This window comes from Convolutriloba macropyga, chromosome 11, assembly GCF_964194025.1.
Source record: "Convolutriloba macropyga chromosome 11, txConMacr16.3, whole genome shotgun sequence".
Classification (NCBI taxonomy): domain Eukaryota; kingdom Metazoa; phylum Xenacoelomorpha; order Acoela; family Convolutidae; genus Convolutriloba; species Convolutriloba macropyga.
Window position 1 is genome coordinate 35,113,982 of NC_134478.1, and position 15,607 is coordinate 35,129,588.

The 15,607-nt window shown below is 34.4% G+C and overlaps 1 protein-coding gene across 16 annotated transcripts in view; it reads left to right on the forward strand.

The window, feature by feature from the left end:
- LOC142349375 (myotubularin-related protein 13-like) overlaps nt 1–15,607 on the forward strand; it is a 235,257-nt gene that overhangs the window by 89,900 nt on the left and 129,750 nt on the right. For 14 of the 16 annotated variants that reach the window (XM_075400867.1, XM_075400878.1, XM_075400874.1 and 11 more), the window contains 4 exons: nt 294–449; nt 787–1,082; nt 1,444–1,682; nt 2,573–2,596. In XM_075400867.1, the coding sequence (XP_075256982.1) occupies nt 294–449; nt 787–1,082; nt 1,444–1,682; nt 2,573–2,596 (715 nt within the window). Of the gene's footprint in view, nt 1–293; nt 450–786; nt 1,083–1,443; nt 1,683–2,572; nt 2,597–5,652; nt 5,671–15,607 lie in introns of all 16 variants that reach the window. The other 2 variants (XM_075400870.1, XM_075400876.1) reach the window with 2 other exon arrangements.

Below are 15,607 nucleotides of genomic sequence, written 5' to 3' on the forward strand. Positions count from 1 at the left end.
ATTTCAGCTGAAAAATGGAAAGGCTGATTTTGTTTTAAAGCTATTATACGGTTAGTATTCAATTAACTGTTGTATATTTAGAAAAAAAATACGTTGATGTTTTTCTCGATAATCACGATGAATTTCTTGCGTTTTCCTTCATTACGTTTTTCTACCTGAAATTTTTTATTTGCTCTGAAACGAAGTTTGTCGCAATTCTGTCGCCTATTTATAAATATTGCAATATGGAAGCTTTGCTTGACTATTGATACATTCTTTAACAATCGGTTAAATATTTGTTCTATATTTTCTAGACATAATGGAGCAACAGGCGCAGATTCTCTCTGAGATTTACACGGCAGCTAAAGAGGGTGACGATGCTGCTTTCTACCCCCAGAAGTTTAGACCGGTCCTCCTTCCTAAGGAGTTATACGTCTCTGCTACCAGCCCGGAATTGAGTGGCGAAGAAGGTATATGGAGAGAAAATAAGAGTGGTGAAACGTTGACTAAAATTTTACTGTTTTATGGGGGAGGGGTTACTAGTTAAATTTCTGGTTTGGCGATATGTACTTGTCTACAGAAAAGGAATTTTAAAGTATGCAGTTTGCAAAATATATAAAAATAATTTTGGCAAATATTTTTGGAGATAATGAGACACTGCGGACTTCGGTTCAATATTCAAAGAGGCTTATTGCTTTTGTTTCGGGTGTATTGGGTACCCAAATTGTAATGGCCTTGGATGTAAACCTTGCCGTTAGAAGCCGAAGTTTATAAATAACCAAAGTTAACTCAGCGTTGTTTTTACAGGTGTGCCTATTCGGTTGCTGGCAGACACGAAGACGTTGATGAACCCTCTGAATGCAGATCTACCCTATCTGCCGGCCAATGGCAATATCTACCTGACTAACTACCGCCTCATTGTAATTGCGCACCCCAGACATGTGCTCACGTGTGACCAACTCATCCACAAAAGCTTCCCACTCTCAATGTTGCTCAAAATGGAGAGGGCGGAGGAAAAAATCAGAGGCGAATCTTCAGCAAATGCTTCCAAAGAGGTCACCTTTCACAGAAAAGTCTGGCAGTTCGTCTTCACAAATTTTCAGGTTTGTTATTGAAAGCCGTCGTTAATTAATCAAACGGCTATTATTCGGGTACACTTTTTTAAACAAAGTAGAAACGCTGTGATATTTAGTACATAGGCTTCAGTTTTTATTTTTTTAGGGGTCAACATCCGCTTTCCTCCTGCAATTTGTCGGCTATGTTGTTTTGTGCTGCAATTAAATGAAGGAAATACTGAATTTATGTCGGTTGAATGACTCAATGTAAGATGTTTAAGCTCAATTCAGTTTTAATTGGTTGGTTTGCTTGAAATGGTCCATTGAAATGGAACTTACCTTTGAAATGGTCCATTAAAATAATGCAGAAAAGAAAAGAAAAGTTGTAGAAGTCCTTTGACCGTTACAGGTAATTCGAGTTGTGTTTGACGCGGACGTGGCAGCTCACGTGAGTGACAAGAGAGCGGAGGCATTTGTGGACAAGGTGAAGGAACTGAGAAGGTGCAATGATAATTACTCTTATGCATTCATGCCCCCCTACATCTTCGAGTGTGCAGGGGGCATGAGCAATGTGAGTGGGAGAGACCACGGGTACCACGATGGTCGGGAGTTTGTCATGACCAGCAAACACAAGAGCAAAACTGCTAAGTAAGTCCACTATGAGAAATTATGAACTATCAACGAATCTGAACTAAACCCTCACGGTAAAGATCCCGTTTGAATTAAATCGATCTCCAAATTTGTGTGGTATTAATTCGGTCGCAAACCGGATGATTTACACTTGAAAATGATATTACTGTAGTGAGGTCCAATTTTCTATTGTACCTAGGACGAATACAAGGTCAGATACAGGAGCAAACATTTTTCTAACTAATTGCATTGCTTATGAGCTTGTCTCTTATTTCCTGCTCAGTTCAACTTAATTTTTAGACGCGCAAGCCTTGGCTTTTTGTTACATTCTAAACTGCCAAAAGTTTTCGTTCAGCACAAGGCTCTCGTTGCATTGAGAAAGCCAGATAATAATAAGCATGATTAATTGCTCTCCAACGAAGTTTGCAGCAATTATATTAGTTCTGTGGACTTCCTATGTTTCGCTTGGTCCTTTTCGCTTGATCGATTTGTATTCTGAATCTTATGACTTTTCGTCCTGAAAAACGGAATAACAGGTAACGCCCGAAGCGCATTAATTTCTCTTAGAGCCTTTCGGCTTACTGGACTCTATGTATTTGGTTCACCGAAACTTTTGGAGACACATTCATGGTGTAACGGGCTCTCCCCTCCCCTCCCCCCCCCCCCCACACACACATATATATATATTACCGCATCACCACCCCCCCCCCCCCCCCCCCACGACCCTTCAATTTAGCGAAAGCTAGCCTCCCTACCCAGTCGTTAGAGAACAATTCGCCCGATGTTAGTGGGTAAGTTTTGGACAATAGCCATAGGTATGGTAAAAATAATTACCTTTGTTGTTTGTTGCTGGCCTTTAACTCACTGCCTAATTAATATTCTAATCGATGCTTTTGCCACTTTTACAGCACACTTCGATCATCCAGATATAGGTTTGTAGATAAGCCAGTAAATTGATCAAATAACAACTATACTGATTATGCAAGCTTTTCCATGCGTAAAACACTCTTCATTACTAAAATTGCGCACTACCAATCGTTGTTCATATTTTTCGTTTGGCGAGCACTGTTGGCATAACACAAAAATTAATGGCACTTTACCATTCTACAAAATTTCATGCGCGCCAAATTATGACCGGTATAGTATTTTGGGTTATGATTGGTCTTTTAGTTGCTATCTAATTGAAAGAAATCTAATCTAAAAGAAATTTATAGTGAATATTGATTGCTCTCAAGCGAAGTTTAAAGCAATTACTGTAAACGTGTTCGTCTTTTTCATGCAAAATTTCCGCTTGACCGTTTTGATTTTTCGAGTGACTTTTGCACCCTTGACTTTTCCGTTTTCGCTGATGTTAATATCTTTCAATCTCAAACGCCGGCAGCTGAACTGAAGTGGAGACAGTTTCCTACTAAAATTCAAATGAAAAGTGCGCCGAAATTGGGGTAATAAATAGCAGCCATCAGCCTCTCAACGGCTATTACCTTTTGATCACGTCTTTCGTTTTACATAAGTCACGATTTTTGCGTTTGACTTCTGACTTACTTCACTCACTGTTTGAACTGAATGGATTTTAAATTGTTTCACGCATTCAGTTACGCAATGTGGTTAATTCAGTAAAAGTCAATAGAGCAAAATCAAAAGAGGAGCGATAAACCGATGAAGCCTTGTCATTGAGTCATTCAGAATCGGGTTATCAAAGTAGTGTTTGCTAGCTGATATTGTTATTAAGCTGATCAGCTCTCACTTAAGAAGCTGAATTAAGTAATGTCTTAGAATTCAACTGAAACTGCACGCCAAATTAGAACACTTTTTGACAATGAAAAAAAAACAGGAAAATTTCGGTCAATTTATTTCGATGTGCATCAAGCGCGTCAGTGGCAGCTATTTTCCGGCAATCTGCCGGCTATGTTTTTTTTATTTCCGCCCTTGATAATTTTGTCCGCGTCACTTTTTGGCTAAATTTATAGTTTAGGATTTCCTTCTTGAAAATTGTTTGTCAAACAGCTCAGAATTTTCATTTGAACTTTTGATTTTGTTTATATTTAGTTGCCGTTTTAAGTTTTTATCTGAATTTTTAAGAAATGGTTTTCCTAATTGACTCGTAGTCCGTTTTATTTAAATGGTATCTTTGTTTTTATGATTTTTAAGTTTTCACAAAAATTTTTGTAAAAAGTGAAAAAAAATTGGACAATTTATATCTCTGTTTTTGTTTCAATCCCAACGTGCAATAAGCGCGTCAAAGGCGGCCAATTTTCTGCAGTTAACCCTTCTGTAATGATAAGTTTTTAGTTCTAGTTTTTTATAGTTGCACTTGTTTAAACCCCTCAATGGCAACTAATTGTTTTTAAGACCTAGACGCTGTTTGTTTTCGTAAACTATTAATGATTGTTGGATCGTTATTGTTTCTGCAGATCTTTGTGTTTTGTCACGTTTTCTCACTAATGACATGTCCAATTAGTTCTCTGGTTAGCCGTACTACAATTGATTGAATCGTTTCTATTCATCTAACGGTTTTTAACTTCCTGTTTTCGAAAAAAGTTTTAGGAAGTTTTTGTGGCAGCTTGTTTTTTATTTGGCTCGTTTTTGTTGTTCTGGCACTCAGTTGCTTGTTTCAAGCTTTGTTATATTTTGTCTTGTGTACTAGGTCTACTATTTATTTATGTCGATACTAATACGTAATTCCTATCATTACAAAACAAGTATGCCTTACTACATTTTTGGCACGCATTTTAATTTCTGTTCTTGTTTCAATATCAATTGGAGTTAGCGGAATGAATGGCGGCTTTTCTCCAGAAATCTGAAGGGTATGTTTTCTATCGAAAGAGATTGTTCATTTTTAAATAGCCGCACAGCGATAGCTGGGCTATTGTTGGCCTTCTCTTGGTTTTTTTTTACAACTCAAGGAATTTGAATTGTATTGGGGTGCTCTTTTTTTCAGATCTGTTCTCACATTTTCATGATTTTTGAAGTCAAATTAGAGTAGTGATTTTGTTCACGCCAAAACAGGAAGTGGAGCTAAAAAGTGAGTTGTTTTGTGGCGAATTTTTTTTTTGGCTAACTTCTCACTAAGAATGGTGAGAAAACGGTGTTTGAACAAAAATTTGTGTTCTTACTAGTGGTTTTTTGTTCACATGCGGCAGATTCACTTTGATTTTTAAAGTTCAATTTTTTGGATGGGGTTTTATCTAAACGGTTTTTGCAATCTATCTATTGTTCATTCCAGGCCTAGTTTTTGGTTTGAGCGAAATTTCTGTTTCTCGCTATTGGTTTTTCGTTTACATGCGGCATTTTGACATCGATTTTGTTTTTTAACTGATTTTTTTTAGAATTAGTTTTTCCAATTCACTCATAGTCAGTTCTAAGTCTACTTTTTGTTTAGTCAATGAAAATTCTTTGAATTGTACGTCAGGACCTGTTCTGCTATTTTTTAAAATTTCGTCAAGATTTTTGTTACGAGTATATGACGTCACAACCACTTCAAATCGGCTTTTTGTTCATTCGTTCATGCAATTTCAATTGAAGTGCGTGCTTTACGTTATTTTTTGCTCTTAGTGGAGCGAGTTTTTTGGGTCTTTCCGCGTGATTAAATTTTTGGTCACAAATGATTTACCTCTCTCAAAAATGACTTCCTCATTCTGAATTTGGCTTTTCTTTACTTTAATTCGAAGAAATAACGTCAAGTGAATGTGTCACTCTAAATGAAGGTTATTGGAGAGCAGCTAATAGAGGCAGCAATTACATACAGATTCGTAATCAAAATATGACATCTCAGCCTTCAATGAATAGACCAACTTCAATGCACCCCAACTGTCTTTATGTGAAGTGATGAGGAGGCGAGTTAGCAGAGACGCTTTTCTCTGATGCAAGAAATTATGGATAGGTTGGGTTATTTTTTAATTGAATTTTTGGATATGCTGCACGTAGGGTAACTTCGTTACTATGATTTTGTATTGAGTATCTGAAGCTAATTTTCTAGTAATGTTTTCAGTACGGGACTTGAGCTCTGGTAAGTGAGTGACCAAAGAAACAAGATTGTGATATTTACTTTTCAAGCGATTTTTATTTGAGAAAATCGTTGTCAATTTATCAATTGCCTTCAGAATTGTTATGTACTCCAGCATTTGTTTGTTATTCAAAGCTGTGTATATGTCATCACTTAAGAAAATATTATAATAATTTTGTAGCCTTTTCTTTGAAGACGACGGAACAATTACGCTTTTTTAGTCCATCAATGATCGTCTTCAGTCGAGAAGTTTTGTTCCTTGTATACTTTGTGTTCTACTGCTCTTTTGCCTGTTAATCAGAGGTGTTTTCTGTATCTTTTAAGATTTTGAATTTTTTGAACTCGATATGTTGGCAACGATCTCTTTTAACTTTTTAGCCTGTGACTTTTACTTACCTAACTATTTCAACTGCATGAAGTATACAATCATTTTCACGGTAAATAATGCCATCGCGCCAGGCACGTGTATAAATGTAGAATGACTAGAGCGAGTTGCTATTCTAAAATAAATGCAGTCAAAGTCGAAGTGGAAATGGGCTAAAACCGTGGAGTCTATATTATTATCAATTGCTCTCGAACGAAGTTTGGAGCAATTATATTAAATAAGTGTCTCTTTATTAATGCAAAATTTTGGCTCGACTATTTTCTATTATTCTTTTGATTTTACTTTTTGAGTGACTTTTTCGTGCTGGATTTTTGGGTCACTTAAATTGATCTTTTCCAGTAATTAAGTATTGTTCCTAAACAAAATCAATTGTAACATAAGTTATCACTGGGACCTGGTAGCCGATTGGTTAATGATTCGGTATATTACGCCGGAGGCCCCTCTTTTATTGGAATTTTTCGCACCCATAATTATCTAGGTTTAACATCTGCCGTGTCTGTCATTCGAGAGCAATTTGTTCAGTGTCAGTCGTTCACTCTTTTAGCTGCGAAAGTGCAAGCTGATGGAGACCATATTGTGGTACTAGTGGCTGTTCTCCTTAATTGCTCTCAATAAAGTACGTAGGAATTACATTAGTCCTGTTGGTTTTAATGCAATTTCGGCACTACCGACTTCTGATATTTGTCGTCTCGTCTAAACATTTAAATTTGTCCTTAAAAATGGGGATAAACAGGCAGTTCACGGAGGGTGTTATGTCGCTGACTAATTCTCACTTTGCTAATCTCAAAATGTACAAATCTTTACACATTCGTTGACCCCAAGAAACTCTTTCGATATGTTAGTTTTTAACTTCACACTTTTTTAGGATGTTTATGGGAATTTTGGCTGCAAGCTAGCTTTTACCACAAACTCACTCAGCTCCATGACCTCATTCGATTTTTACTGAATCTAACTTGTAGGTGAACTATAAAATTTTTGGTTAAATTTTGGAATTCTGATGAAATTTATTGATTCGTTTATAAAACTATTGTTACTATTGAAGTGTTCAATCGGCAAGAAAATTTGAGTAATGTAGCTTCAAAAATCATAAATAGGCTGTAAACCAGTACTGGTTAATTTCTGGCGTGATACATTTGTTTTAGATTTTGGTCTTCTATTTGTAATAACCGCCGTCAGCCTCTCAACGGCTATTATTTAGGCGCTCTCCCTTTTTACAATTCAAAGAATTTGAATTGTATTGGGGCGCTGTCTTTTTTACAATTCAAAGAATTTGAATTGTATAGGGGCGCTGTCTTTTTTCTACGACTCGAAGAGGAGTTTTGGTTTTTACGACTGGAAGAGGAGTATTGGTTTTCTCTCGGTTTTTTTTTTACAGGAAGTAGATTTGTTCACGCGGCATTTTGACCTAAAAGCGCAAGTGAGAAAAGCTGTCTTGGTGAACAGATTTTCGCTAAGCGAGAGAAGTTTTTTGATCATGCACTGCGTTTAGTGAATGACTTTTTGACTTTGAAAAGTAGTTTTTGACTGAATTGCACATATAGATGACCACTTTTAGCCGTTTTTTCGTCTAAGTGGCCCAATTTTTTTGCTTTTAATTTGGTTTCTTCTGGAAATAATTTTTATTCGATACTATATTAAAATGTCAACCTCGGAAATGGATACCACTGTGTTTTGCAGAGCCTGAAAATGCGTTTCAAGTTGAAAATTGGCACATAATTCTTGATTTTTTAGTGAATTTTTGGCTTTTTATATTAATTTTTTCATTTTTAGATCTTTTAACCGTCTTTTTGTCAAAAATCAGTTAATATGGCAACTGCTCTTTGATAATTGCTATACTCAACGCCTCTTTCTACCTCGATATAATTTTGTTTCATAAAATTGTACATATGCTAATCCGATTTTGGTAGTTTTTTTCCGATTTTCGTCAGTTTTTCGTTTGTCTTTCAGTTGTAATTGCTGGAAATAGTTTTTTTGTGCAACGTGAGGGACTTTAATTTCGTTTCAATAAAAAATCAGTCCTTTTTCGGCGTTAATTTTTGAAAAAAACAGTTAAAAGATTTTCATAAATGCAGTCTTAACTTAAAAGTTCTTTGACCATTTTTTTGCAAAATGTTTCAATGTTTCGTATTTATGAATTCTGCTTTTTCCTATTTTTGTTCTCTTCAGGAGGATAGATCTTTGTATCGGATGACTAGTTATCTTTTCTATGTCTCGAATGCTGAACATTGAAATGTATTCGTTTTTCTTGAATTTTTAAAATTGATTTTTAACTTTCAAAAATCAAGAATGTCTTTATGTTACGGTGTTCCTTACATTGTGCCCATATTTACATTCTAGTGAGTATCATTCTAGTTATGTCCTGGCACCTGCATTTATTTTCGGTATATTGATTTTTTGAGTTGTAAAAAATGAATGATTTCAGCTTTTTGTTAGATTTTCGTCATTTCTTTGGTTTGCAATTAGTTTCATTCAACATAAGGCAGTACTGAAAGTTTGATAGCACGCTTTTTCCAAAACTGCCACTTATGACTAAGTGCTACAGTTTTCTTCCGGCATCGGTAATAATGAAAACGATTTTTTGCCTTAGAATATTCTGCTGCTTATGTCTTTTCTAAGATCAATTTTATTTTTGATTTAGTATGAAATCATGTTTTCTAGCTTATGTACAAGAAAACAGGTGTGTGTTGTTTTTTTGTCTGAATCGCAGTGATTAGAAGTGTAATTATAGGTGTTTTCTGATTCCTAAATTTGAGCTTTCCATTTTCTAAAGAATCAACTTAGTTTCTAAGATTATTATCTGCCGTTTGCTTTCGCAATTTTTTTCAGGTTAGAATCATGAATTATTTGAGGGCTATTGATAACCTTGTCAGCTTTTTCAGACTATCAGGTTTTTGACCACCTTAAATATCTTTGATTTTTTAACGTTACCAAACGTTTTCAATAATATAAAATTTTGCTGCATTTTGTTTCTCTTGTTGACAGTGGTTTAAGTTTCACCAATTTTTAGAGCAGACCTGGAGAGGTAGTGAGTTAACGGTTTAATACAAAAGGTAGTGGCTTCCGTTGCAATTACGGTTTTGTTTGTGAATTTCTGACGCTTCGAGTCGCTTCCGGATTTCTTCCGGCTATGTTCTTAAGGTTTTTTTTTAACGGAAGTAGTATTCGTTCAGGCGATGTATTGACCTAAAAGCGAAAGTGAGTGAAATTGCCTTGTGAACTAATTTTTTCTGAGCGAGAGAAGTTTTTTGATTATGCGCTGCGTTTATTGAATGACTTTTTGACTTTGAAATGTAGTTTTTGACTGAATGGCACATATAGATATCCGTTTTTAGCCGTTTTTTCGTCTAAGTGGCCCAGTTTTTTTGCTTTTAATTTGGTTTTTTGTAGTAATGATTTTTATTCGATGCTGTATTGAATTGTAAACCTCGGAAATTAATACCACAGTGTTTTGGAGAGCCTGAAAATGCGTTTGAAGTTGGCACATATTTCTTGATTTTTTAGTTAGTTTTTGACTTTTTTTGTCTAGCAATTTCTTCAATTTTGGATCTTTCAGCTGTGTTTTTGTCAAAAATCAGTTAGCGTAGCAACTTTCCTTTGACAATTCATATACTCCACGCCTCTTTCTACCTGGATGTAATTTTGTGTTTGTAAAAATGTACATATGCTAATCCGATTTGTGTAGTTTTTTCCCAATTTTTCTGGTTTTTTTTTGTAATTTGAATTTAATTACTAGAAATAGTCTCTTTGTGCAACATGGGAGATTTCAATAAAAATCTGTTTTTGGCATTCATTTTTTTGGCTTTAAGTTTTTGAAAAACAGTTACTTTTTTTTCATAAATGCAGTCTCAAAAATTTATTGAACATTTTTTTCTGCAAAAGGTTTTAATATTTTGTTTGTTTGAATTCTGCTTTTTCTTTTTTTTGTGTTTTGTTCAGGGGATGGATCTTTGTCTCGTTGTCTTTTCAACATCTCGAATGCTGAGCAATGAAATGTATTCGCTTTTTTTGATTTTTTGTAACAAACAACTTTTCTAACTTTCAAAAATCAAGAATAAGTCTTTTTGTTACGGTTTTCCTTACATTGTGTCCATATTCATCACATTCTTGTTTTTATCATTCTGGCTTTGTCCTAGCACCTTCATTTATATCCGTTATATTGATTTTTTCAGTTGTTAAATTTTGAATCATTTCAGCTTCAACTTAAGGCAGTACTGAGAGTTTGCTAAAAAACCTTTTCCAATTTTTCCACTTATTACTATTTATTGCATTTTTCTTTGGGCCTTGGTATTGCTTTAAAACGATTTTTGGCCTTTGATTATTATTCTTTTGCTTGTCTTTTCTATGATTAGTTTAATTTTTGATTCAGTAAGAAATCATGTTGTCTAGAATATATACATAAAGGAAGAAGTATATGTTGTTTTTGTCTTAATTGCAGTGACTAGAAATCTAATTGTGGTGGCTTTTTGATTTTTAAATTTGACCATTCTTTTTTTGAAAAATTTAGCCTGGTTTCTAAGATTGTTTTCTGCCGTTTACTTTCGCGATGTTTTTGATAAAAGAATCATGAATTATTTGAGGACAATTGATAGCACTGTCAGCTTTTTCAGCCAGTCCGTAATTTGACCATCCTCAATATTTTGGACTTTTTTAACGTTACCAAACGTTTTCACTAATATTAAATTTTGTTGCATTTTGTCTCTCGTGGTGACAGTGGGTTAAATTTCACCAATTGTGAGATCAGACCTGAGGAGGTAATGAGTTAATGATTTATTATAAAAGGTTATGGTTTCAGCTGCAATTAGGGTTTTCTGTGAACTTTTGATGCTTCGAGTCGCTTCCGGAATTCTTCCGGTTATGTTTTTTTTAAGATCTGTTCACACATTTTCATGATTTTTGAAGTCAAATTGGAGTAGTGATTTTGGTCACGCCGAAACAGGAAGTGGCGCAAAAAAGCGAGTGGTTTTGCGGCGTGAAATTTTTTCGCTCTAAATTTAAACTAGAGTGAGAAAACGGTGTCTGAACAAAAATTCGCTTTCTCGCTAGTGGTTTTTTGTTCACGTGCGGCAATTTCACTCTGATTTTTACTGTTTTTTCGATTTTTTGGATTGGATTTTTTTGTAAATGGTTTTCCCAATACTTTCACAGCTCATTATAGGCCTAGTTTTTTGTTTGAATTAAATTTTCATTTCTCGCTAGTTTTTTTGTTCACATGCGGCATTTTGATATTGATTTTTGTTTTTTTTTCTTTTTTTTTATCTGTTTTTTTTAAAAATGGTTTTCTCAATTCACTCTTAGTCCATGCTAGGTCTAGTTTTTCTGTTTAGTCAATGAAAATTCTTTGAATTGTACGTCAGGACTTGTCCTGCTATGTTTTTTTTAAAGATCTGTTTACACATTTTCATGATTTATGAAGTCAAATTGGAGGAGTGATTTTGGTCACGCCGAAACAGGAAATGGAGCGAAAAAGCGAGTGGTTTTGCGGCGTGAAATTTTTTCGCTCTAAATTTAAAGTAGAGTGAGAAAACGGCGTTTGAACAAAATTTCGCTTTCTCGCTAGTGGTTTTTTGTTCACATGCGGCAATTTCACTTTGATTTTTACTGTTTTTTCGATTTTTTGGATCGGTTTTTTTTCTAAATGGTTTTTCCAATCCATTCATAGTCCGTTTTAGGTCTAGTTTTTTTAGTCAATGAAAATTCTTTGAATTGTACGTCAGGACTTGTCCTGCTATGTTTTTTAATTCGCTTTACCTTTTGATCACGTTTTTCGTATTACATAAGTCACGATTTGCATGTTTGACTTCTGACTGACTTCACTCAACTGAATGGATTTTATTTCCTTTCACGTATTCAATTACGCAATGTGGTGAATACTGTCTAAGTCAAAAGATCAAAATCAAAAGACGAGATAAACCGATGAAACCTTGTCATTAAGTCATTAAAAATCAGGTTATCAAAGTAGTGTTTGCTGGCTGATATTGGTATTCAGCTGATAAACTTTGAGCTTAGAAGCTGAACTAAGTAAAGTTTCAGAATCCTACTGAAACTGCACGCTAAATTAGAACACTTTCTGACACTGAAAAAAAAACAAATCAATTCGGTCAATGTATCTTTTCTTTTTCTGTTTCAATCCCGATGTGCACCTACCTCGACAACGGCGGCTCTTTTCCGGCAATCTGCTGTCTACTTTTTTTTGTTTCCGCCTTTGATGATTTTGTCCTTCTCACTTCCTTGCTAAATTCATGGTTTAGGATTTTCTTCTTGAAAACTGTTAGTCAAACTGAGCTCAGAAGTTTTTGCAGGTAAAATTTTGATTTTATTTTTTATTTAGTCTCCTGTTTTATTTTTGCTCCTGTAACAGGAATTCATTTCATTGCTATACCTAATCTTTGGTTCTAAATCTTAAACTTATTGGGTTTTTTTTCGATAGTTTCCTTTTCTTGCTCTACTTTGTAAAAGATTGAGTAGAATATGAGGGAATCGGATGTCGAAAAAATATGCTTTGTTTTTACTTTGCTTGATATTTCACTTTACTTGTCTCTAGTCGTACAAATCTTTAAATAATTACACAATCGTTGTGTTGTTTCCGTAAAAGTTCTCGATAGGTGATATTTTGAAATCACTATTTTTAGGATGCTTTTGATACAATTGTTAGTAAATTTGCTATGATTACAGCGTTTTTAGCCAATATTGAAACCTTGTACGTGTTACTAGTTGGACATGACTGTTTTTTTTGAAAGTCCAAAATGTTTTGCTTTTTAATAGCCGCCGTCAGTGTCTCAACGGCTTTTATTTAGGCGCTCTTCTTACTTTTACAATTCAAAGAAATAGTTTTAGAATGCAACTGAATCTTCACGGCAAATTAGAACACTGTTTGACACTGGAAAAAAAAAACAAAATTCGGTCAATTTTTCTCTTTTTTTCTGTTCCAATCCCGATGTGCGTCAAGCCTGTCAACGGTGGCTGTTTTCCGGCAGTTTGCCGGCTATGTTTCTTTTTAATAGCCCCGAAGTGATAGCGGCTATTATTTTGGACATCGTGTTGGACATTTTTTTTAATTCGCTGTCTCCATCAATGATTCATGCGAGCAAACTTCTTCGTATTGAGTTTTTCAATTTCAGTGACTTCTACTGCTTTGCAGTTAAAATATGTGTGCGTGACTTTACTTGTACTGTTTTTATATCAGTTGCCTTACTTACCTCACTCAAAAAAATTACTTCTGAACTCGCTGTGTAAACTTTGAATTTTTGGAACATTTACTAGTTCAAGGTCAATAGTGTGCATCTAAATAGTGTCAAAGATATATGCCATTTTTGAGTATTAATGTCGTGAGTTTTTGAATAATTGCTCTCAAAGAAATTGGTAGCTATTATACTAGTCCTGTTGGTCTTTTCTTTATGCAATTTTTCGCTTGACCGATTATTCGTATGACCCTTTTGACTTTTCGTCCTTAAAAACGGGATAAACAGGCAGTGCCCAGCGGACATTAAGTTTCATCAGAGGCCCGAAGCCTCGTGTACTAGTCCTTGAATTCCTTAGAGTGGTGAAGCTACTGTGAAGGCCGTCGTTGAAGTTTAAAAATTTTCTGAGCCCAAAATGTTGATATTTTTTGTGGTATTGTCATTTTTCGAATTTTGTGCTGGACGAGTCTAAAATTGAGGCTGGTTAAAGTTGATAGAGGTCTTTTGCAAGGCATGTAATTTTTATGACCATTTTAAGAGCTATTTGTTTTGGTACTTCAAACGAAAAAAAAAACCCAAATTTAAATGTTCACAATTCTTTCAGGTTATTTAACCTCCTCTACAGTTTAATTATACGCCACTGCTTAGTTTCTAGATAAAACAGAATGTTTTTCAAGATTTTAACATCACGAATTTTTTTGACAAAATTTGCAATTTTCTTTTTCAATTTATTGTCATTCAGTTTTTACAGCGTCAGCGGAGAGAAAACCTCCTTAAGGGTTTGATGATAGATTACGGGACACTTTTCTGGCCATATTATATTTTTCAACTTTGTATCACAAATTTCAGAAATTTTTTGTGAAAAGTTTTAATTTTTTAAATTTTTCAAAATAATTTGTTTTCTTAGGTTTCTCCAGCCTCAAGATCCAAGGAACCTTCTCTAGAGTTTAATAATAGGTTACTGCATAGTTTCCTGATGTAATGGAATGTCTTAATGGATTTTAATAACTTGAATTCAAGCAATTTTTGCAAAATGTTTTCAAATTTTTAAGTTTTTTTGAATTTGTTTTTTTTTTCAGGTTATGGATCTTTACAAGCCAGTGAAATTATTTAAGGTTTGAAATAAGGGTATTAGATAGTCTCTTGAGACAATGGTTTTGAAGATTTTAATATCTTGAATTTTAGCAAGATTTTGTTAAAATTTGCGATTGTTTTACGATCATTACTGGCCAACAAAGCTTAGTCGGTTATGTTTTTATTCATAAAAGTGTATTCATAAAAGTTCTGTTTCGTCTTTACCGGTTGTATTGTTTTTGTAATACCATTGCTGACCTTTGTAATTAGTTTTCTAAGCAAGCATTTGTTAACATGTACAATAATTTCTGTTGATAGTAAAATGTTTATATGGCTTTGTTTTTATTTGTTGAATTTTATTTGGTCTCAAACTAAAGACTTTTAGAGTTTTGCGCATATGCGTCGACCGGTTGGTCGACGTCTATGTCGATATCGTTTATGGCAGGTTCAACTTAAGTTATAGCGAGGCAGAATTAAATCTTTTTAGTGGTTTAGTGGTCTTATTCGTTTCATCAATATTGATAAATAGTTTTCAATGTTTTAATAACTCTAGTTTTAGCAATTTTTGATAAATTTTAATTAAAGTTTTCGGAAAATTATGTTCCAAGTTTATGGATCTTTACGAGCCAGTAAAACTGATTAAGGCTTGAAATAGTGATACTGGATAGTCTCTTAAGACAATGAATTTGGTTTGAAGATATCAATATCTTGAACTTAAGCAAGATTTTGTTCAAATTTGCAATTGTTCAAAATTTTTCAATGTTTGTCCTTTTCTGAGTTTAAAACTCATTACTGACCAACTATACTTTTAAGTCTTGCAGATGAGCTACTTGACAGAACTCCAGAGTCCAAAAATTTTTTTGAACTTTTTTTCACTTCAAAATTTTTGAATATTTTTGTCCTTTTCTGAGTTTAACGATCATTACTGGCCATTGAAAATTTCAAGTCTTGCAGATGAGAAACTCAACAGAACTCCAGAGACCAAAAATTTTGGTTGAACATTTTTTTCACTGCGAAATCTGGAAATTTTTCTTTAAAAGTTGTACTAATCAAATTTTTCTTTGATTTATATACTAACAAGCTTAGAAAACTGAAAGTTGCAGGGTCGAATCCCAGCATGGAAAATACTCCTAGCTCTCTCTCTCTCTCTCTCTCTCTCTCTCTCTGTCAGTTGGGGTTTCTTTCCTTATCCGTCTGGTTCACGTTTTTTCTCCCACTTTCTCTCTTTCCTTAACTCTTTTTGTTGATGCCAAACTTCAGCTGATGGTATGCGGCGTGAGGTCGTCATCAATCATCCTCATTT